Source organism: Cyprinus carpio, unplaced genomic scaffold (assembly GCF_018340385.1).
Source record: "Cyprinus carpio isolate SPL01 unplaced genomic scaffold, ASM1834038v1 S000006728, whole genome shotgun sequence".
Lineage (NCBI taxonomy): Eukaryota > Metazoa > Chordata > Actinopteri > Cypriniformes > Cyprinidae > Cyprinus > Cyprinus carpio.
This window is the reverse complement of record NW_024879331.1, coordinates 558,760-584,291: the sequence shown is the minus strand read 5'-3', so window position 1 is coordinate 584,291 and position 25,532 is coordinate 558,760. Positions and strand designations below refer to the sequence as shown.

General features: G+C 36.5%; 1 protein-coding gene across 1 annotated transcript; it reads left to right on the top strand.

Moving 5' to 3' along the window:
• Positions 1 to 302: 302 nt before the first annotated feature.
• LOC122144585 (zinc finger protein 106-like) lies at positions 303 to 24,507 on the top strand. The gene is given in 25 exon segments (XM_042755609.1): positions 303 to 433; positions 2,692 to 2,792; positions 3,064 to 3,125; positions 5,342 to 5,536; positions 6,772 to 7,388; positions 7,391 to 7,453; positions 7,456 to 8,542; positions 8,638 to 9,034; positions 10,356 to 10,425; positions 10,517 to 10,671; positions 10,762 to 10,822; positions 11,096 to 11,362; positions 11,450 to 11,801; positions 11,803 to 12,165; positions 15,570 to 15,613; positions 17,612 to 17,754; positions 17,870 to 18,004; positions 19,118 to 19,234; positions 19,357 to 19,548; positions 19,776 to 19,838; positions 19,919 to 20,038; positions 21,515 to 21,586; positions 21,721 to 21,792; positions 21,876 to 22,022; positions 22,938 to 24,507. Coding segments are annotated over 24 exon segments (4,905 nt in total). The 5' UTR covers positions 303 to 433; positions 2,692 to 2,738; the 3' UTR covers positions 22,995 to 24,507.
• The last annotated feature ends 1,025 nt before the right edge of the window (positions 24,508 to 25,532 follow it).

Here is a 25,532-nt window from a genome sequence, read left to right as displayed (position 1 = left end):
CAGTCTTAAAATAGAGGCTAAGTTTATGCAACTGGCCCCCAGGACCAACTAATACCAAAGAGAAGAAAATATATTTTTTTTACTCAAGTTTTGCTTTAAGAGGTCGTTTTTTTTTTTTTTCATGATGACTATCTCTTCATTAAAAATCTCTCTCTTAAAAAAGTATGCTGATTATGTCACACTTGCTTTTTTTGACTATTAAAGGAGCACATTTGTTAATGAGCTTTTGTTTTGTTTATTTTTACTTAACACAGACCGTTATATGATGACTTTTACTCTAAAATGTTAACGGGCCATTTTGAAACGAATCTGTTGTTTCCTTTCGAACAGTAGCAAAGTACCTCCATAACGGAACTAAGAAGCGGGATTATCAAAATAAATCTTGTGTTCATGAAGAAGTTTGAAGAAATGCGTTCTCTGCGTGAATTAAGAGGTATACAAGAAACCAGATTTGTCTTTATCCACGTTGTTTTGTCGCTTACTTTATTTAATTTTCAGTCCATGCAGTGTGTTAGCATGAATGCTAAACATCTGCACATGAGCAACACCGCTGCATGTTAACATACTGGGCATATTCAGCCCTTTCTTTTTATTTTGTTTTACATCCTTCAGCAGTTTTAATCACCTGTCAGCTCAAAGTAGTACTAGTGTTTATTGACGTTGGCAGAATTGCCTTTAGAGATGCATTAACCAGTGAACGAAGTAACAAACAACATTCACAGGCAAGGAGGAGGAGTCGTCCACGCAGTGTGCCTGGTTCATCTACTGATAGATTTCACTAACTCAACCTTGGTTATTAACCTTTTTAGTTGTTTATACTCACCCCTTTTATTATATTACCGAGCTGTTTAGCAGGAGAGGGAAGCAAATCTTGTTTTTTGTAGGGCAGTATTTGAAGAGGACATTTGATGGCACATTAACCTGTGGTGGAGAGCTGTTTTAAAGCATTGGTCAGTGGCACTAATGGAAAAATTACTCAGATGATGTCTCTGACAGCACTGAGGTTTTGTGCCATTTATAAATGGTGGGAAGTATAATCTTTCACTGTGGTGCAGACCAATGTAATTTTCCAGGTACTTGTTCTTTAAAAGCATGCCAGTTCATAGTCATAGATCTTAAAATTGCTAGTGCTATGTGAGATCCAACCCCATTCAAGAATTTAATGTGCTTTATTCATGAGTTACGGAAACCACCACTAAAATATGGTTATCTTTTATGGAATTTACAAGGTTAGCTTGGGCTCCTTAAAGCAAATTTTTAGATTCTAAATGTGAATTTTATTTTTATTTGTTACCTTAAGTGGATACTCCAATCTCGAAATTAAAATAAAATAAAGAATCTCTCATTATTTACTTAATCTCTTGGCGTCCAAAAATGCATATGACTTTCTTTGTGGAGATCAACACAATTGAATATTTTTTAGAGAAAAAATAATCCATCTCTGTGAGTCCATATAATGCAAATGAATGGGGCCTTCAAAGGATGATGCTTCAAAAGCCACCCAAAGTAAAAACCCAGGTGATGAAAAATGTCAATGTCTTCTGAAGTGAAACGACAGATGTGTGTGTGTGTTTGTGAGGGAAAAATACTAATGTTTGAAACGTATACAAACCATTTCTTATGGCCAACTGTCATATGTTCATGAGAGTGTCGTGAAACGCTACATTGGTTGAAAAAGTTTTGCACAAGCTTCACCACATTATGAATGCACATGTGATATTTGTGGCCAGAAACTGTGGTTTTAAAGTTTCAAAAAGTTTAAAATATTACCATTTTGCTGCAGAAGACATTCATTCATCAATTGGGGCTGTAAAAAAAGTTATATAACTGTAGGACTTTAATTTACATATCCATCTTCAGTTTTGGGTGGAGTATGCCTTTATTGCTTTAATCCCTCTGCCCTGGCTGTGTAGGAACTGTGTTTTGTGCAGGTTTTTTTTTTTCTTTGTTTTTTTTTTTTTTTTCAACTCTGTTTTGAGAATTGAACATGCCAAGACACGACCCAGCAGTGGGTTTTGTGGTTGGCTTGTGTACTGCACTCTCAGCATGCTACATTTAGCTTCCTGACTTGAGTGCTGTCCCCGGATTGTGTCCTCTGGTATCCTGTAGTGGAGCCGGAGACACTGACACTCTTTCCTTCCTTATGGAGTTTGCATTGCTGATACCACACAATCTAATGTAAGATTAGGCAAACCCTTATGCGAGCCTCTGCAGTATTAAATAAACAAGAAAGTTTAGTCATCTTTGAGCTATGTGCATGGCTGAGTCTGAATACTGTCACTGGATACTTTTTACCTGCCAAAAAGCTGGAGATGGAAGCTAGAGATTTTAGAGTATGTTTAAGAAGATCTATAATCATGTGATATTAATAATTTGCTTTCGATTAATTTCATTTATTTGATATATATATATATAATAATAATTATTATTATTATTATTATTATTCTTTAAAATTTAAAAGTTGTTTTCCTTTTACATTATATTCCTTATATATCCACTATTTGATGTATTTTTAAATTGCTTCATAAATCCAAATCTAGTTTAGTTTATCTTAAAAATTTGAGGTCTGGTGACTAAGTGTGTAGGGGTGGAATGAGAAATCAGGAAAATTATTCTTAGCTAGTGATTTTAATAATTTGGCACTCGTTATATACTGCCTGTTGTGATTGTTTTATTTGTTTTTTTATGCAGAAGCCTGTTTGTTTGTGGTGGCCTGAGATACAATAACATCATTCAACATGGTTAAAGAACAGAAGTGCATTCTTTGTGAAACTGTCTACAGCTCCAAACAGGTAAACCTGGATATTTAAGCATACATCATCATCTTGTTACAGTTCTTGTGTGATTCTGTAATTTACTTGCTGATGTTGGCACCTGTCTGACCTCTGCACATGCACTGTTCTGTTGTGAGATCTATGGTTACAAAAAACCTTTGTCTTGCATGTACAAATAAATTATTTGTTAAAATTGATTTATATATATATAAAAAAATGTTCCTGTATTTTTTTTGAAATATTGTTTAATACTATTATGCTATATTGTAATGGTGTCTTTGGGTTTTAGGAGATGGAAGAGCACATGAGAAGTATGCTGCACCACCGGGAGCTGGAGAATCTGAAAGGCCGGTAAGAGCCTATGTTATACACCAACCACCTTTTTGTCAACCAAACCCCTTGACTTAAAATATTTATCATAAGTACCGTTAATATCGTAATTAACCAGTACTTTTGCATGTTAATGGTTTTCTAATGTCAGGTTAGGTAATGGTCACTTGACAGGCAGGTAAACAAATATTTCATCTTTTTTACAAAGTGTTTCGTTAATTTATTTATTGATTTTTTTATTTTAATATTTTTTTAAGTAATTTAATTAATTATTAGATTTTAATCAACTCACAAACCCCCCTGCGAATTCCTCACAAACTCCAGTTTGGGAAACTCGTCTCTACTGTCAACACTAATGTTATACTCCCAAAATTCATAGAACTGGGCCTCCTTCAAATCTCAGGGCATTTTTAGCATTATTTGAGATATGCAAAACTATTTATAAGGCATAACTGTTTTGATCATTTATTTTTATTTATTTTTTTTTAATTCTTTGTTTTAAATCTTTTTTTATTTTTTAATCCTTACGCAGCTTCACAAACATCAAAGTTCATGGAAAATATTTTGGAAAATTCTGTGGTGAAAGGTGTTGAATATGGTTATGGTCTAAGATGAAAAACGTGTAATGTAAGGCACGTGTCTCCTTTGGTCAGACGATAGATAAGCCGAGGCAGCTGCCTTAACCCGGGAGTATATATAGGGACATTGGAAACAACTGACAAGGCCGTCAAATAACAACTGCCTCATACAACAATTTACATACATCTAATGAAAAAAAAAATAAATAAATACATAAACAAACGAGAGGGTGTTGAAATCTAAATGCAAAACACACAAACACCCTGATTTTTAGGGTCTGTCATGTTATAGCTAATTGCATCTTGGTAATAATGATGCTTATGAGATCAATGTAACTTAATGATTAGAGCATTAATCAGATCAGTGATTTAAGGTCCGTTTACACAACTTTTTTCAGCCAAAAACTGGAAACTTTTTATGCGTTTTGCCTGTTCGTTTACATGACAAAGGCATTTTAGGGACTGAAAACACATATTTTTGAAAACAGTTTAAAGTGCAAGTTTTTGAAAACGGCACTGTTATCGTTTCCATGTAAACACCCAATACGGGGAATCTTTGAAAACAGTGATGTCATGTGCGTGCGTAGTATGTGTTAGGTATGTAGACATGCGCAGTACGTGTCGATTTTAAAGGGAAGCGCGAACAGACATACACAACAATGGCGGAGTATATGGTAGTGTTGTTGCTGCTCAAGAGTTTGCTAATGCTTCTTCAGCAAAGTGGGGATTTACTTCACCAATATTACAACCAAATTAGCGTAGACACATCATATACAACATATAATTGTCACTTCCCCTTGAAAACTTTGTTGTGTATACGTGAAACTTTTTAAAAACACAAGAGAAAAACTTTTACGTTTTTGACTACATCATTGTCGTTTAAACGTAGCCTTAGAGCAGTAATCAATCAATCATTCATTCGATCAAATCGAAATGAACAATAGAACATAGAGATAATCACACAAATCATAATCACAATCATAGTACTCAATCGCAAGACGCACAAAAAATACTTTTGAATTTTAAGTTAGAAATAATAACATAGCAGACTGCTGACTGCAAAATGGCAAGCTGCCATGACACCATTTTTCGGGGGATTGACCATCTGCCAACAGCAAGCATTTATCAGCTCATGAGTTTTGGCACTAAATACAGCATCTATGGCAGGGAGGGGTTTTCAAGTCGGCAACTGTAAGCAGCCCGCATTATAGCTAGCCAAAGAGTCCCGCCCTTGCTGCAGCCCTAAAGAGCAGAGGAAGGTGGAGACAGGGTAGGGGGGTGTGATTTCACACATCAAAATCCAACAGCTCTCCCAACCCTCGTCTCAGAGCACAGTGGACTCCATCATGACAGCGTGCTAAGGCTCAGCAGCTGCTAAGAGGGTGGTCGCCCCTCTGAGCTCAAGATCTCCTAGTACCTTCTGTTCTTGCCTGTTCACCCCCAAACCCATTTGTGAAGCCCCTGGAGATGTACCACAAGATCAGGAAGATTGTGTTTTTTCTTTTCATTTTAGTAACAAGTTGGATTTTATTTTATGATTGAAAAGTCAGTTTGCCTCCTGATCTCTCAAAAAGACCTTAACTCATTAGACAGCCACTCAGAAGCAGTAGCCATGCCTGAGGGAAGTATTGAGCAGCCTATGTTCCCCTCCGTCCCCAGGGACTGTGGACACGAGTGCAGGGTCTGCGGTGTAACGGAGGTGAGCCTGACCGACTATGCCAGTCACATTTCCAGCCCTTTGCATAAACAGCGCATTGAGGATCAGAAGAACCAGCCCACAAACAACGACCAAGATGAAGAGTACTTTGACAAGGACATTGTGCAGCTTATTGAGAAACGCAAAGAAATGATCAGGTGAGTCTTTGCTTGCTAGGTGTTTTTGAAAGCCCTGAATTGCATTGATGGTGGTTGCAGTCCTGTTATCTATTGACTAATTGCATGGTAGTGTTTATATCTTTGTCACTGAAGTGTTTTAATAATCTGTTTTTTACCACAACACCTGTAGTTCTGTATTAAACTATTATGCATACAGTGAAGACTTGTGTCAAGTGAGGCCAAAAACAGCCATGACTGGAACACTCGCACTCACACACACTCTTGGGTGCACACCACACCATGCCTTTCCAGCTCAACCCTGAAACAGCATGGGCAATATGTCTTTAAATAGTCTGACCTCACCAAGTATTTTTATGCACCGTGCTGTTTAAGTCACATGTTAGACATTAATTAATGACAGATGTCCTTTTCTGTTCTGCCCTAATACGTAATACATTATTTTTTTATTTTACTTAATCTTTATTTTTGTCTAACAGAAAGTTGTTTTCCCTTTGATCTCACACAAGATAATAAAAAGACCTGTACATCACTCACCATTTCTGTGGACGGCCACAGAAGGTTTAGATATCCCAGCTGTTCAAGATCTAAAGAAAACAACTTTTGTTATGTGAAGATTGCAAGAAAATTAAGTCATGACCACTGCAAATCAAGACAGAAATAATAATAAATAAATAAATAAATAAAAATAACAGTAGTTCCTTATTCATAAATGTTTGATCCAGTAAAATGAGTTTGGTACTAAAACAGTGAAAATCACACAGATCTTTTCAATGGAAGCAGTGTGATAGGTCTGTGTCTCTGGTTTAATTATTCAAGGATGAATAAGCAATCCTTGAGTCTGCAATTTGGTTTCTTTGGAGCACTATAAATGAAGGTACTGAATGTGGGTGATTTCTGAGTTTTGGTGGGGAATGCCACAAGCAGTAGAATTTTTCACAAACCGTGGGTCCATCAACACCTGTCATCCTGTCACATACCAAATTGTATCCTATTATATGGCCTCCTTATACTTTGAAAGACAGGAAAGGGCAGCATTCTTAGCAGTTTTAATGACCTCATTTCCAACTGTATAGAGGCATGCTTTTATACAGATATCCCGTCATGTTTTGTGTTTCTCCGCATATTTGAATTTACATGCATTGTTGTTTAACCTATCCATCATGCTTTTCACCTGTCCTCATTGTTGAGTGTGTCAGTACCATTTTTGCCAGTTAAATCATTGTATGTCACCATTCTATACTGAACTCTATTAGGAAAGAAGAGGCTTCTGCAAAGCAGGCTACAGAAGAACAGGAAGAATGCAGGAGGTGGCAGGAGCTTCGGACTCAGTGGCTTGGGCCAAGGCCTTTGATGTACCAGCAGTGTTGCCCCTTGGGCCGCCCCTATCCTAACTTTCCTCGAATGCCCAAAAGGGGCAGAGGCTCCAATTGGCAGAATTTCAGATTTTCATCCCCTGAACGTGGCAAAAGGTTTCATCCTAACCGGGATGTTAGGTGTGCCACATGGCATGCTCAAGGACCGCCTAACTTGCAGAAATGGGAATCTGTTGGTCGTCACAGAGGGAGTTTGCACAACCAAGGAAACTTCTGGGGTGGTAGACAAGGTGGATTTGGAGTCTGCCCTCCACATCTGAGAAATCAATTTCACTGGATCAACAGTCAGTTTAATGTCCCATGGAATGGACAATATATGTCACCACCTAGGCTGTTTAAATCACCTGCAAAAGAGCCTCAGAAGACACCCAGCAGCTCTGAGAATCAGACATGGGGTGAACAGAGTCTAGAAGAATCTGGTGGAGAGCATGATCCCAACAAAGGTAAGGGTCAGACGTCAGAGAAGGCTCACCGATGGGCACCATATCCACCAGCTAAATTGGGGATCCCTCCTCCCAGACTAACCCTCAGCCAACATTAGATAAGTCAGATGTGGAATCTCCTCAAACCTCAAGGCACAAAGTTTTAACGTGGGCAGTCAGGACATGGAGAGGATATCCAAGGCAGACCAGGAAAATTGGCAGTATAAACCCACAGAACCTAGAGAGAGTGATTTCAGGGAGCAGAAGAGTAGCTTTAAGAACATTGGCAGTACTAGCATGGATAGTTTCTCCTACCCCTCCACCTCAACCACTAGGAGAACAGAGAAGCCCAGCAAGCTTGCTGAAGATGGTTCAGAAATGAATCTCAAACAAACAGGAAGTCAAGACTTTGTCAGCTCTAGAGGTTTTAAGCATTCCCATTCAAACTCTGAATTCCCACAACATGCCACTTCCAATGCAGAGCAAGATCTGCTGTCAGAGATGCTGCAAAAAGCCAAAGAAACATTGCTTAATAGAAATAACTCTAATGAAATATCTGGTACCGAGAGCTGCCTCAAAGGATCAAAGGCTGTGCCTCAGATTAACGAGCAAGTAGAGAGTTCAGAACTAAACAAAAATCTAAAATTACATGAGAGTGAGAGGAGACTCAACAAGGGTCAAGAGAATTTGGGTTTTGTAAGATGTTTTAGCAATGAACAAGAGCAGTTAACCAGTACTGAGACCTCAGTACAGATTGGCAATGTGCACAGTGACACTAGGCCATCTCTGCAGTCCTTACAAGTTAGTACCTCCACTATGCACCACGAAGATGAGGAGGAGTGTGGTGAAATGGAAGAAAATCAAGTCATGGACACACTGGATGAAGGTTTGTGCTCAGCTGGTGAGGGGTCCCATAGTAGCCCATCCCAACAAACTGCTGGTGACTCTGTGCCCTCTTTAAGTAAGCTTGCCTTGCCTGCATGTCTTCAAAGGGATCTGAACCGCCATATGGGCACCAAAGGCAAAGCTGCATCCCATGAGCCCAACTTGAATATTGCCAGACGTATTAGAAATGTGAGTTGCACGCGAAAGAATGAGACTGAGAAGGACTCCGGACTTAAACCCACTTTGCGGCAGCTTATTAGCTCCTCTGGCTCAAGGCGGAATGTCAACTGGGACCAGGTCTACCAGGAAGTCAACCGGAAGAAGCAAGGCAAGGGCTTACCAAGGTACTGCATGAATATCTCCCCATTTTTCATTTTCTTGCATAAATAGGTTACTTCCTTCATACCTTCAATTCCATATTTGTCCTAAATCTTTTCAGATTTGGTATAGAAATGGTGCCCTGTGAACCTGAGGGTCCGAACCAAATGGATGAAAATGATGTACCTCTTTCTGAGGGCTTTCATTGGGACTCTCTGGTTGAATTTAGTCAAGTGCCTTCCCGTAAGCGTAGCTTGTCTGAAAGCAATGTGGTCAAAGATGGTTCTACAGGTAATAGCTCCCTCCCCAAAGCTGTAGAACCAGTGAGAGACTCTCCTGCTTGTGGCCCCTCACAGCCACCAAGGAGAGAGGAGCTGCAGTCCAAAGGCCATCTGGAGATTCAAGGTTCGAAAGGGCATTCTAAGGGCCCAGAAGAAGTTGAAGAAGATGGCAGTTGTTTATTAGAGCCTGAACTGATTGACACGCAAGGAGTTGGGAAGAAACGCAGAGCTCCAGGGGTAAGCTTCATACTTTAAATGGATGCACCGATAGAATTACTGGACAACATAACTTACGTGTAAAAAAAAAAAAAAAGATATAAGGCGGTAAGACGATGGAGTGTGTTGAAAGAGGACAATCATGTAAGGACTATAGTCAGAGATATTATCAAAATCATTAAATATTGTCATTATTAAGAGTATTTGGCATTTCCAATGTAATGTAAGACCTGTCCCTGGCTATTATTATTAGGTTACTTTTATTATTAAATTAATATTAGAACTAATTTGCTTTGCAACAATTTCATAGCACATCACCACATAACTGACACGCTGTGACTCACAGCCTGTGAGGAAAATAAAAAATAGGCTATTAGCTTAGGCTACTCCTCAATGAAAATGTTTTAAAAATGTATTTTAAAACAGGTTTATTATAGCCTACAATGAATTATAGGCCTATAGCCTACAAAATTGTTACATAATAAAACAAAAGAGCAACTTTATTTTATGCAACGAATTTTAAAAACAACCTGTCCAACACAAATAATGTTTCTTCTCATTGTTTTCACTATGTTCGGGCCACAAGAGAAACATTAAAGAAATAAATTAAAAAGTTATATATCTACCACATATTAGGAATTTGTCTCGTCATCTCTGAGAGAACTGATGCGCTGTGACTCAATAGCAGCCTGCTACATCGGCATACTTATTACTTAATACTTATTACTTAAAACATAATACTGCAAAAATACGGCATAAGTTTGATTTGCACAAGGTTTGCACGTTGCTTGTATGATATCCACTGGCTTGCCTTCACGGTTTAAAAAAAAGTTAGCCTATTTCCAGTATTGCAATGCAACCCGCGCAACACCTGATAGTCAGATGTGTCGTGACCACGCTCTTGGATCTTCCTGTAACAACGCACTGAAACATGGCAAATAAACCCAAATATTCACAACTTTTTTACTCTGGTAATATTCACTTTAAAATATATTATGTTTATGACATTCCCAATTATAGTTATTAATGTTGTGCTTGTCTGTTGAGAGCACAAGCTGCGTGTGCTGAAGCTGAAGAGCTGAATGAATACCGGTAAAGTGCTGCCAGCTTTTTAACACAAGGAAACACATCATATATTCAGATATTCATTCACCGGCCATTTTTAAATGTTCTACATGAACATTTACTTATTACTGTAAATAGCAGCCTGCTACATTATATAGCTGCCTCTAAAGGCAACATCCAGTGTCATTTTTAAATGTTCTACATGAACATTAATGCAAGAATAACATAAATGGAATATAATTCTTACCATTATCTAATTGTTGGGTCTTTCCACTAGGATGTTGTGTCTCCAGAGATTCCTAATGAAGATAGGAAAAACAAGAGGCAAAAAATTAAGGCTAAGAAAGGTAAGGAAGCTGCTTTATGCTATATTTGTAAACCAAACTAAACAGTGTCCTATTTAAGTATTTTAATATTTCTATGTATTGTGTTTTGCAGAGCGCTCGCAAGTGGATCAGTTGCTGGCTGTATCTCTACGTGAGGAGGAACTTAACAAATCTCTTCAGGCTGTGGACAACAGTCTTATTCAGGCACGTGCTGCCCTGCAAGCTGCCTATTTAGAAGTGCAGCGCTTGCTAATGGTGAAACAACAGGTAAGACCTAGTGTTTTAGTGCTAAAAAAAATGGATTCAATTGTTTTCAGCTCTCACTGGGCTGTCACTATTTTGTTAACTATTTTACAGGTAACTAATGAGATGAACTCTTTGAGAACCAAGCGCATTGAAATTCTTCAGGGAATGCAAGGTACAAAAACCAGAAAGAAGGAGTCATGTAATCTTATTTATTAACTCTGTAAATCTAAGGAAAATGATGAGGAAAGTCAGATTAATAATACATATCCTTTCATGGAGTTCATACCTGTGAATGTGGTTTACGGCCAGTTTGTAGTATGTATCATGTATATAGGTATGGCAGTCAGTGCCTTACATGTACCAAATAAAAACCAAATTAAGTTTTATGAAAAGCCTATTTGTTAGTGATAAAAAAATAAATATGGACTTCAAAATTCTTTTTCAGGTGAATTTGAGTCAAAAGAAAGAGAGAGGAACAGTGAGGACGTCTTAACTTCTTCATCAACCCAGGTTTCTCAGGCCACCGCCAATCCTGTTCACCCAACAACAGCTGCTCAATCATCCTCTTCAGCCTCCTCACTGCCTGTTACCATCAAACAGGAGCCCATCTCTGAATGTAACATCATTCCTGAGCCTAACCTTGTCAAAAGCCCCCTTCAAGTACCTCAAAGTACTGCACCTGTCCAAACTGTGTTTGCGACCTGTCAAACAGGTAGGTTCCAATCAATAAATTGCAGCTCAGAGATTGCTATTGCTAGCAGTACTGAATTATTGAATGTTTATTCTTCATTTAAAACAGATACTACCTTCAGCAGTAAGATGGAGGCTTCACGAGACGCCACAAGTATGGCTTTGACAGGAGCTTCCTCAGTTCACAGATTACAGCCGTCACCCATCAAAGAAATTCATCCAAATTTGAGCTCTCAAGAGGGGTTAGCCAACCCATCTTCCTCACTAGTGTCTGCAACCCTTTCTCCTAAGCCACTGTCTCCCTCTAACCACCTAGAAACTAATCCAGTTAAACGTGTTCGAAAGCTAAAGAAGAGGAAGTGTCTTAATAAAGCAAAGTTGAACGAGCAGCCTGAAATCAGCGAATCTGAGCTTGATGCAGAGCAGCACTCTACCCAACCTAAACTCAAGACCCAACCTAATATCCAACACAACAAAACTAACACCCCACACACCACAAAAGAAAAATAAAAATGAAAATGAAGAGATGGCGGTGACCGAAGCTTCAAAGGCACCACCACAGGGAACCAAGCTAGCAACACCACCAGTGAATAAACGTCACTCTGATTCATCTGACCTGGAGATGGTGGAGCTTCCTCCACCTGATATTGACATTGTCAATCTAGATTCTTCAGACCCAGAAGAGATGCCTGAAAAGAAGGACAAGGAGTCAGCCACTGCGTACACAACAGGCCATGCCGTCAAAGACCCTCAAAATCTTGCCTGCAATGAGGTCACCTCCACTAGTGAAATTGATACTAGCAGTATAGTCAAGACTTGTGAAAGGTATGTCTTGTGGTTTGAACTGGGATTTTCTAAACAATTTTTAAAGGGGTCATATGACATTGCTGAAAAGAACATTATTTGATGTAATGAAATGTGTTTATGCGGTTTAAGGTTCAAAAAACACATTATTTTCCACATACTGTACATTATTGTTGCTCCTTTATGCCCCGCCTTTCTGAAACTCGTCGATTTTTACAAAGCTCATCGTTCTTATATGCGAGGTGTGCTCTGTTTGGCCAGCAATCCAGTGCATTGTGATTGGCCAAATACATCAAGTAGTGTTGTCACGGTACCAACATTTCAGTATTCGATACCAATAACAGTAAAAATCCACAGTTCTCGGTACCCATTTCGGTACCAAAGTAAAACACAAAAAAAATATTTTTTTTTACTGTACTTTCATTTAATTCAAACTTCCAATCCAAAGGGCTTTTGAAATCCTTCCAGAGTTATTCAGCCAAGAATAACAACTAAATAAAAAAAAAAAGCCCAGAACTGCTTTTTTCTGACTCATATGACACGAACAATGTTAACCATTTGTACATTCTCTAACACACATATTTAAGAATCACAATTCATTTAAAAGCTTCTGGTGTGTAAAAATAGTAAATATCATGTCCTCCTGTTTTTTTTTTTTTTTTTTTTTACCCTAATAAACGTTATAGGAGCATTAATAGTTAATAAAAAAAACTTCATTCTAATGCTCATTATATTAGCATTAGCCACGCTTATGCTAACGATAAACTACTATAGTACTAATAATAGCGTAACTAATAATAGCGTTCATTTCAATCCGACATTCAAATTAAAATATTGAATAATATTCATAACAGAAGCGGTGTTTCCCACAGACTTGCTCTCTATTTGTGGTGGCATATATATGCAAATTCATTCTCTGCCAGCAGGAGGTGCTTGTAGAGCGGGAGAGATAGAGGTTTCCCCAGTAACAGCTGTAATAAAATGAGCGCTCTGCTCACAAACGCTACTTTATCAGGCATTACATGCAAGATGAAATGAAAATGACATCCATAATTTTCTGAAGACAAGATACAGTGATATAAAAACACCTGCACAGGGTTTCGACTTTGACATGTGCAGTGCTCATGTTTATTCAACGAAGTCAAAGCCTTTTAGAAAATCTAGTTGTGGCAGTCAGTTTTGATATTGTGGCAGGCCTCTCTAAAAAAAAATCAATATATGTGAAACACTAAACTAAAATGAAGCTTACATGCTTGAACTCTTTCATTTGATCCGGATGTCTGTCTTTAAAGTGTTTTGTTAGTTTGGTGTGTTTCCTCCTTTTGATGTCGCTACGTCTCAGTGCTTTTATGAAGAGAGCGCATCTACGCACCTTCAGATCAAGAGCCGGGTTGACCGGGGGAGCTCGGCAAGCTGGAAGCCGTAACGTGCTTCTATTGACAACACTAACCTCAAGCATGTGGGGACATAATTACTGATCATAATTACTTTTACTGTCTTTTTACGCGTACGAAAATGTCCCACGAGACAAAAACAATAAAACCCACTACAAAAAAATAAAACCATGCACCCATTGGGGACATAATTACTGATCATAATTACTTTTACTGTCTTTTTACGCGTTGTGTATTGCGCTGCGTAAACATAAAACCATGTCTGCATTTGTGATCAGAGAAATAACAAACATCAAGCACTACTCTACACTGTTCAAAACTTGCTTTTGAATCATCAGTGGCAAATTCTTTTAATATAAAAAAACTTACTTACAGGCTGTGAGTCAGAAGCGCCAGACTGTCCTTGCAAAGTTGGAACTGCCCCACTTTATAGAAACAGCCTTTGTGCACAGACATCATTGTAGGCTACTCTCCCAGTTTCAGGAAACAGTCCTCCATAAAATGTGCTGCACACATCTGAATATTTGGGTTGAACTGTTCTGGGACAGTGTTGTAAATACAACTTAACCACAGATTTCTAGTTGTGTCCTCTTTTGGAAGGCCAAACAAAGTAGTTTTGTTTTCACAACGAAACAGCATCTCCACGAAATGGGGGTGGCAGCAACAGCAAGAATCAAAGTTACGCCACCTTTCTTTGCGTGAACATTTGGGCGGTGTTATACAAATCTTCCCACATAATGACGAAGATGTGGGGGCGTGTTTAAACAAGGCATTTTAGGAGGGCGTGGAGGAGTCTTAACTTTTATAAAGAATATCTCTTTGGGTTTGAGACTTTAGTCTTTGCAACTTTAGGGATCTTATCTATGCACAAACAGCTTGTAACACTCCAAAGAAAAAGGAAAACTTGAAATTGCATCATATGACCCCTTTAATATCTTATATTGGGAGCGTCCAATCCTGTGTCTGCATGGTTTAGCTCCAACCTGACAAAGCACACTGCCCTAGATATTTCTCGTAATCCTGAAGACTTTTATTAGCTGGTTCAGGTGTGGTAATTAGTACCGGATCTAAACTCTGCAGTATAGTGAGTGACCCTTCAGGTGCGGGATTGAACACCTGTCTCTTATAACAATGATAGTAAGCTTGTGAAGTAAAAAGGGATCTTTTGAAATTTGACTTCTGTATGAATGCTTCAGATTTGGATCAAACTGAGATAAGTTCAATTTGAACAACAGTTTATTTTAAGTCCGCTGTAAACGTAGCTTGCACACTCTGAATACAAAACAACATTTTATGTCACTAATGTATAATATTGACTTTATTAATAGTAATAATAAAAATATTTAATACTATATTTTTGTAGTGGTTTGGGTTCCAAAAACAGTGTGATTAGAGAGTGAACTAGATCACAATGAAAAATGCTAATCAAACTAGCTGTAGTTAGGACTTGAGTGTGGGTACACCATAATAGTTTGCCAACAAACAACAAGGGATTTCCAAAAAGTGTTTTTAATCTGTAAGATCTCTGAGGTAAGTAAGCATCCTCAAAGATGAAAGGTATTGTTCATCAAGCTGTTGGCTGTTGGGCTTTGAAGATTGTAGAAAACACATCTGTTTGTGTTGGTAGATGAGAGAACACAGACTTAACAGATATCGCTTGTTTAATGTCATGTTCACTTACAAATGGTCTGGCTTGGTGTTTTTTTTGGCCTTCTGGCACCTTAAAGGGATAGTTCACCCAAAAATGAAAATTCTGTCATCATTTACTCACCCACATGTCGTTCCAAACCTGTATGAGTTGCTTTCTTATGTTGAACATAAAAGAAGACATTTTGAAGATTGCTGGTAATCAAAGAGTTGGTGGTTGCCATTGACTTCCATAGTAGGAAAAAAATACTATGGAAGTCAATGGCAACCACCAACTCTTTGATTACCAGCAATCTTCAAAATGTCTTCTTTTATGTTCAACATAAGAAATGGTAATTGAAGTTTGTCAGTATTGAAAAATCTCTTCTTTTTTTTTTGTTACAGTGAAGTAAAATCAGCCTCAGTGTTGGAGTCCAAGGTGCCTTCAGGTATGTGATGTGTTCAAAAACATAGATGGAAGCTGTTGCAAATGTGCCACTGCCTCAGCAGTATCATGCCTTAAAGGGTTAGTTCACCCAAATATTAAAATTATGTCATTAATGACTCACCCTCATGTCGTTCCAAACCCGTGAGACCTCCGTTCATCTTCAGAACACAGTTTAAGATATTTTAGATTTAGTCCGAGAGCTTTCTGTCCCTCCATTGAAAATGTATGTACGGTATACTGTCCACGTCCAGAAAGGTAATAAAAAACATCATCAAAGTAGTCCATGTGACATCAGAGGGTCAGTCCGAATTTATTGAATCATCGAAAATACATTTTGGTCCAAAAATAACAAAAATTACGACTTTATTCAGGATTGTCTTCTCTTCCGGGTCTGTTGTGAACGCGACCGCTGTGACTGTTGACGTACTACGCTGCTAACGTGTTTTCTGGTGTGCCCAATAACAAAGATAATACGTCAGCAGCATCACTGCAGTGTTGTGAACGCGATCGCAACAGACCCGGAAGAGAAGAAAATGCTGAATAAAGTCGTAATTTTTGTTATTTTTGGAGCAAAATGTATTTTCGATGCTTCAACAAATTCTAACGGACCCTCTAATGTCACATGGACTACTTTGTTGATGTTTTTAATACCTTTCTGGACGTGGACAGTATACCGTACATACATTTTCAATGGAGGGACAGAAAGCTCTCGGACTAAATCTAAAATATCTCAAACTGTGTTCCGAAGATGAACGGAGGTCTTACGGGTTTGGAACGACATTAGGGTGAGTCATTAATGACATAATTTTAATATTTGGGTGAAACTAACCCTTTAAACATCAGATGATATGTCACTTACTATCTGTCATTTATTTTACTTACATTTTAACTTCTGGTAGCAGTGAGTGCGTTTCAGTTCATCTTGTTCTTTGCTCAGTGCAGTCGAACAACCAAATTATAATACTCACACGATTAGTATACATAAATAGTTCGCCAATCCCCAAATTACTTTTTAAGGGCAAGGTATTCTTAGTGCCTGTTAGTTTTATACTTAACCTGTGCCTCTGAGGCCCTGTTTACACTAGTGCGTTTTCGTTTTAAAACGGCGTTTTAGAATGAAAACGATCCTCGCCAAAAAACCCAAAACCCATGCCACTCAACCATTCATGCAGGTGCAGCCTTGGAGCGATCGAATGGGGAATCTACCTATACATCTATGGGTACAACAAGATATGAATAGGTAGATGCCCTATTATTTAGATCGCGAACGTGTCTATGTGCTGGAGCGATCGAATGGGGAATCTACCTATACATCTATGGGTACAACAATGCGCATGATGTTATTGTTTACACGGTCGTCAAGGATATGCAGAGCAAATGTGGGCAGCCACTCCATCATTCCGTTTTGGTCCATTTACACTCAAATTAAACCCAAATTTCAACCAAACTAAAACAAAACCAAAACAGTTTCAAAAGCCTCCTGAAAAAATCGCAAAAGAAATGCAAAACATAAGCAAAAGCCTTAAAAAAAAAAATAAAACAAAAACGCAGTAGTGTAAATGGGGCCTGAGAGTGACTGCCGGGATGAAGATCCTGAGAATTGTTCTCGGGAACTCCATTAGATGACTAAAATTAAACACATTGGCACTGTCATGTTAACTCTTAAATTTCCCAAAGGTTGGGTTAAAAAGGTTAAGAAAGAAAACACTGATTATGATCAGTTTGTATGATTAGTCCTAATGTTGCATTGATGTGGCAACTTAAATATATATCAGTTTTGACACGAAATGCTTAGCGAATATCTGCAGCTGAACATGTAGGCTTTCAAAGTATACTTTGTTTGAAAGATCATGACATTTTTATCAAAGAAAACTTCACCCACAAGTTTTTCTTGTGTTTTGTTTGTTACGTAACAGCACATACATTATCTAGACACACATCTATTTCACAGAATTAATGTTTCACTCAATAACTCATATGTTGGTATGTGTTTTATCAGATATATCAGATCCAGGGGAGGAGGAGGTGCCAACAGAAGGGGAGTTTGAAGGCCATCAAGAGGCTGTGAATGCAATGCAGATCCATAACGGACTGCTGTACACTTGCTCAGGGGACCGCACTATACGCGCTTTCAACCTGATAGTAAGACTTTGTAGAAACTTGTAGTTCAGTAAAAGCATTTCAACATGAAAATGGATATCTATGAATGTAGCTGGTATACAGGTTTCTTTAAGAAGTCTCTGTATCTTTGTTACAGAGCCGGAAGTGTGTGGCAGTGTTTGAAGGCCACAGCAGTAAAGTGAATTGTCTGTTGGTGTCAAGTGGAGCAGGCGTGCAACAACGCCTGTTCTCGGGATCAAGTGACCAGACCATCCGCTGTTACAACCTCAAAGTATGTTGATTCATACCACTTTTGAAATAGTCCACCCAAATACAAAAACCATCATCATTTATTCACATTGATAATGTTTGCAACTTTTTTCTTCAATAGAACATGAATGTTTTCAGATACACAGGGTGCACTTTACCATTCAGCAAAGTAGAGAATGATTCACATTGTCAAAAAGTACCATAAAATAGTGTAATACCACAACGTTATATAAGCTAGATCTTTGTGAGGAACAAACCGATATTTAAAGGAATATTTCACTTAAAATGACATTTCTGTCACCAATTAATAGTTCCAAACTCAAATGACATTATTTCTTCAGTGGAACACCAAATGCAAACTTAGAGTTCTCTTCCATATATTGAAAGTGAGTTCTAGTACCAAAAAGGACAAAAAAAAAAAAGCTGATGAAAGTATAAGTGGTAGAATATTTAATAAATATTGAATGGTTGAAATGAAAATGTGTTATCTAATAATTATTAAATGGTTGAAATTAAGATTTAATTAATTTAGATTGGACATCAGGGTTATTTTAGTATTATTTATATACTTTTATAATATTTTGAATTAGATTTTAAGATTTCAGAATTCCATATATAAAAATAAATTTATTCTATTCTGTTTTATTTATTAATTAAATTAATCTATATTTAATTAAACAAACACATACATTATTTTATTTTTTTTGTCTAAATTTATAATAAAAGCTATAACATGTTTTTTTTTTAATCTAACATTCATGTTTTATTTGGTTTTTATTTGATTTACTGTTAAAAAACTATTTTTAAATTCAATTCAATTAAAACAACATTGTTGGGCATCCTGCATAACAGCTTTTTTTGTTTCTTGGAAAACAGTAATTAACGTAGATTTAAATAATACAAGCACTGATGATAGAATGACATTTTTGGACAGAAATTATATTTTTAGTGTTTTCTTAATATTGTTATCATATATAATATATATATATATATATATATATATATATATATATATATATATATATATATATATATATATATATATATATATATATATTTTTTTTTTTTTTTTTTTTTTTTTTTTTTTTTCTATAATAATGAAAATATTACCAGTATTTCTGTTTGTTTTTCTCAGACAACAGAGTGTGTGGAACAGCTGTCTCTCCCAGATCGAGTGCTTTGTCTTCATAATCGTTGGAAAACTCTTTTTGCTGGTCTGGCCAATGGCTCTGTGATCACCTTCAGTCTTAGGGTATGAAGGAGAATTCAACGTTCGGGCTAAATAAGCTAAATTTAGCGAAGATTAGCTGAGAGCATATTGAGTCCTCTGTTCCTTGATCGTGGGGTGATTAATATTTCTCTCATCTCCTGTAGAACAATAAGCAGCTGGATGTGTTTGAGTGCCACGGCCCACGGGCTGTCAGTTGCCTGGCAACGGCTCAGGAAGGGGCTCGCCGGATCCTGCTGGTCGGCTCTTATGACACCACCATCAGTGTTAGAGATTCTAAGAGTGGCCTGTTGCTGCGAACGCTGGAGGGCCACAGCAAAACTGTGCTCTGCATGAAGGTTTGTGCCTGATCACACTTTTCCTAATGAATGTGCTTAAGCAGTCATTCAGAACATGCTTTTGCATCCTATTTGAAGCTTGACAGCCCCAGTCCCCATTCAATTTCATTATTATAAAAAGAGTAGCCAGGATATCCTTCAAAAAGTACTATTTTGTGCTGCACAGAAGAAATAAATTAAAAAAGAACAACATTTTTAAATCAAGTTTATTTGGTTCTTCTCTGCAGGTAGTGAATGATTTGGTGTTCAGTGGCTCGAGTGACCAGTCTGTACACGCACATAATATACATGTGAGTACCTGATGCACAGTGCTTTCTTTTCTCATTGAGATGTTTACATCTAATTCACTGCTTTGTCTCTGGATCTCCAGACAGGAGAGTTGGTGAGGATCTATAAGGGTCATAGTCATGCCGTCACTGTGGTGGCCATTCTGGGAAAGGTGATGGTCACTGCTTGCCTGGACAAACTGGTCCGTGTGTATGAGCTCCAGGTAGAAATGACACATTCACATTCTACATACCTTTAACTAGCGGCTTGGCCATAGGCAAATATTACAAAGCTTGTCAAGAAATGTCCAGCCAAAATCTATTTTTTTTTTTAAGAAATTTAAGTGTAAATGTAGAACCATTACCATTAAATGTATTTTAATGTAATTTATTTATTTATTTATTTTGCTATTTTCAGGGCAATTAATCATATTTTACCCCTTTTCTCATTACTTTAAAGCATCCTGTCATTTTCCTAATTTTTAAATTATTTATTTATTACAATACACTTAACATTTACAATTTTAATATTAATAACTATTATCATCAGCAGCATTACAGTACATCAGTACTGTTCAGTGTTATTGTTAATGACTAAAACTGTTAAAATGGTTTACATTAATTCAAATAAAACTTAAATAGAATATAAATATTAGATGAACTTATTATAAAACTAATTATAGAAACTTATTTGCAGTTCTTTTCCAAGGCAGCATTTCTAATTTTCATTAAAGTTGAAGTACTAAAGTTATTAAAACTGAAATAAGTATAAAGTTAAATAGAAATATTAAAAAAATTAAAATGACAAATACAAAACGTGAAATTAAACATTTTTAATTAAAATGAAAACTAAATATACAAAAATAAAAGCTAATTCAAAATGTTAATATGAATAAATATGTATAATATTAATTTATTAGGTACTTTATGTATGTTTTTGACTCTACTAAAGCATAAAAATACCATAATATGTTTGCAGATAATTAAGAAACATGCTAAGTTAACATACTTGTTTATCTGAAAAACAATGCTGCAGTCAGTTATTCTCCTTTAAAAATGTGCGTCCCGGGCCGGAATGTGGGTCTCTGTTTTGGTTTGTGAAACCCGTCCACTAACAGTTTACCCAGTTGTATTTCGGCAGCGTTGCCAGTTGGTGAAAAACACAGCATATTTCATTTCATTCCATTCATCGTCAAGTGCTCAGGTCTGAGGAGGAGGGGCTGGGTGAAAAAAAAAAAAAACCTACCCAAAATATTACATAATGCAAAAAAAAAAATGGACCAAATAAACATTAAACCACTACTCGGTGTCAATCCTACATACAGAACCTTTAATAAATGATATAATATTACGTAATGCTAAAATTACAATGGTGCTAATAAAAAGTATATTTTTATTAAAATAATGACATATTACTAATATGCTGTGTGAATACTTTAAAGTAAAAAAAATAATAATAATAATTACATTATGGTTGCGAGCATGTGAACAAGATTTTTTTATTACATTGTGTTAATGAAAATTTGTGGGAACAAATACTTAATTGTAATGAAATTAATGTCATAATGTAAAAAATATCAGTGGTCCATTTTCTTGATTTGGATTCACTCACTCACTAGTTGGACTGTATTCCAGTGATATTGTTGTGTGCTTGTTGTAACCTATTTTTGTGATATTGCCTAAATCTCTGGTGTTTCCAGTCTCATGACAGACTTCAAGTATATGGTGGACATTCAGACATGGTGATGTGTATGGTCATCCACAAGAGCATGGTGAGCACATCTTCTTAACACCCTATTGGGATCCAAGACCAGATTCCAGAAACTTTTTCATAAAGATATACAAGCATTAATTATTGAAGTAAATGGTTTTAAAAATGGAGCTGGTGGTGGTTTGTCTGTTGCAGATCTACACAGGCTGCTATGATGGGAGCGTGAGGGCTGTCAGATTGAACCTGATTCAGAACTACCGCTGCTGGGTAAGAAACTGAGGTCGTGACATGTGCCAGAGACTGTAGAGGTATAATGTACAGCGGTTAACGTGTTGCATGCCTCTTCACAGTGGTACGGTTGTACGCTAATCTTTGGCGTGATGGAGCACCTGCAGCAGCACCTGCTGAACGATCACACCAACCCAGCACAGCAAACATTCAAATGCCGCTGGAGGAACTGCGACACCTTCTTCACAACCCGCTTAATGCAGATAAAAGTAGTCACTTCCACACAGTTACGACATACACATTGATACTTAAAGCAACCATCAAACATGCATGACAGCTCAAAATGCAATATACATAAATCAACCAACAAACAACAGTTGGTGCAATGTTACACAAATGACGTTTGTTATTTAAAGCTACCAGCAAACATGCTGTTAATCTCTCTGGTGTCATTTCCTATAAATTCTTCAAAATACTGCATCAGAAAAGAATGATGGTACAATTTATTTTTGCGACACTTATCCACATTTTTCTCCCAATTCAAAAAGAATGTGTTGTAAATTTATTTTATTATGGATTTGTTATGATTTTAAGTTATTAAAATATAAGTTATAATGGTTTAAAAAAAAAGAGGTTAAATTACAGCATTTTAACCAAAATTATTGACTAGATATTTTATTATTATTATTTTCTGAAAAAAACAAATGCATTAAATTAATCACCAAGGATAAAATAAACAGATAAAAAATTAAAATTAATACAAAAAAATTCTGTTAAAACATTCCATTTATAAAATAACTATTTAAAAAAAAAAAATTAAAAAAAAAAATTAAAATATTAAACATCAAAACTATTTATAATAAGAAGAAATGTTTCATCAGCAGCATTTGCCATCAAAATAATAAATTGCATTTTAAGAAATATATTAAAAAAGAAAACAGTTGTTTTAAATAGTATTTATAATATTTCACAATATTACTGTTTTTTATATTTTTGATCAAATAAACATAGCCTTGGTGAACATAAGAGACTTAAAAAAAAAAAAAAAATCTTACTAACCCCAAACTTTTGAATGGCAGTATGTGTGTATAGTTATTTGTAGATGAAATGTGACATTTTATGTGTAAATTATAAAATAATATTTTTGTCTGTGTCAAACACTGACGTGATTCTTGTCTTTGTAGGCAGTACACTGTCACATGCAGAAACATGCTGAGGACGACAGTAAAATGGAGCCATGAGGGGCCAAGGCAGCTTCACAGACACAGTCTCCTCTTTTGGGAATGTCCCATATTGGGAATGTCTCGTTCAGCCCTCACCAGAGGAGCCCTGTTCGTGGACATATTTTTATATCAACCATCAGATACCAACAACTGCCACTTAGATGATTCTGATGCCACAGTTTAATCAGTAATGGATGATTTTAATCTCTGAGAAATTGGTTTTGTGTAAAAAAAAAAAAAAAAAGTGCTACTGTAATTTTAAACAAAAATAAGAACATTTCTCTATAAGTGGATTTGATATGTTGGTATTTTGATGAGAGGAAATGTGTGAAATATCTTCGATTCTTTTATATTGACGTGGCATTGCTCTGATACTCTCCTGGAAGGGATTGATTTCTGTATCAGACGCTTGTCCGAGTCTCTGATCTGATCATACACTGTATCGTATCATCAGCTCTGAGATTTACTGACCAAATAAAGACAGAAACTGTGGGAAACATTTGGGTACCGGTGCTGCAGCTCCCTCAGCAAACACGTGTAGCTCACTATCGTGTGTGCCGTATGAGTTTAGAGATCTTCTGATGTGGAGTGATTTCAGAAAGCATGAGACTTGTCGTGTCGAGCAGCCAGATTTTAGTGTTGTAATGCTGCAGGCTTTTATGTGGGACAAGGTCAATGAATTTTCTGGTTTCATGGTATTACATAGGTGTCAAAGCAAACTGTTATTCTGGGACACTGGTTTACAAATACAAAAATCTAATTAGTCAAGTTGTGTCTGGTGATTTTATTTGGTTTTCTTTTTTTGAGTGGTTGAATCTATTTCCAATCTTTTTTTTGTTTTGTTTTTGTTTTTTGATTTTCTGTGGTTGCTCACAATTGAAGTAGAGTCGAAGGATTCAGGTTTGCAGTTGAAATGTTTGCTGTGCTGTTGACAGAGACTGAAATGAGCCAGTTGGTGTGCGTGAGCCATTGAGAACAAACGTGAATGTGTTTTATGGGACAGTTTGAACAAGACAAGGTCCTTTTATTTTCCTTTTCTTTTCTATAGTCAAGAAATTTGTTGTTAGCTTTGTAGTTTTATGCAAGTCCAGGAGGGTCCTCCTCACACAGGAAGGTACCTATATTTTGCAGCGTGAGAATGAAAGTTTAGGGGTGATTAGCAGGGGAGGTGTGTTTGTGCAGTTGGGAGTGTATTACTCAGAGTAACAGCACTATCCCATGTCAGTTGAAATAGAACATTTTACTACCCCTTAAGTATTTTAACTATATATGGTCACTGAAGTTTTTTTTTTCTTCTATTATATCATAATGGATAAAGATACAGCTTGTTTTTCCACCCAGACATAACCTTTGAAATGTGTCTCATCTCTTTTGCTATAGTTGTGTGTTGCTGAGGAGAGATTTGCAGCCAACCTCTAAACTGGTATTCCCAAGTTTCTCACACTTGTTCATTTCAAATACTGTTTAAAATCTTTATAGACATTTTGTACACAAATGCTATTGAAACAAACGGAATAAAAGTTACACTGTGCTGCTGTGTGCATTTCTTTTATCCTAAGGGGAAATTTGGTTTCATGGAGGTTATATTCTAGTGTAGTACCTCACTTCAGACTTTTCATGAAAAGACTACTTATTGTGTCCCATTATTTTTTAAAGCAATAAAGACAACTTCTTAGAAAAGAATTAGATATGTTAAAGTGTTATCTCACTAAAATAGTACAAAACATCCATTTGACATATTTTACTGTTGACTTTATTTGCCGGCATGCAACCGTTCACACCAAGAACTATAACTATAAAGATAACGATATTAGCGTCCACACCAGCGAACGATATCGTCTGTTTATTCTAAGCACACGCGCGTCTGCCGCTTTAAACTCTGGAGCTCATCACAACAGGATTGATTCTGATTGGCTGTCAGTGTTTTTATCGTTCTTCAGCTTAAAAAAAAAAAAATTCTGAAAGTGATTCTGAACGATATTCCAACGTACCTTTATCGTTACGCTGTGGTGTGATTTATAGTTATCGTCCTTGATGTTAAAAAACCATCAAACAAATATTTTATATTCTTTAATAATGAGAATGATTTTTAGAATAATATCTTTAGCGTTATCTTTATAGTTATCGTCCTTGATGTGAACGGGCCTTTACTCATGTTATTGAAAAATTATCAAACTAATATTTTCTTGTATTTTTAGAATATATGTTTAATGCTTATTTCTAGAATATAAAATCGCATATCGGGGTATTAAACACTGAGACCCAAATTGTGTAACAGGGCTGAAAAAACCAAATCAGATATAAAATAATTGGTGAAATACAACACTTATATAATAAACATTTTACAGCCCCTTTGTTGAAAAAGAATTAAAAACAATCAACATGCATTTATTTATTTTGCTTGTAATTGGTACTTATGCTTTTGTGTAAATAAGTAAGCTTAAAAAATTATTTGTTTTTCCTGGGAAAGCGCTTCAACCATTATTTATTAAACGGCTGAAGTCAGTACACTCATTTAAACAAAAGCACAAAAAAAAAAAAGAAAAGCCTAGCATC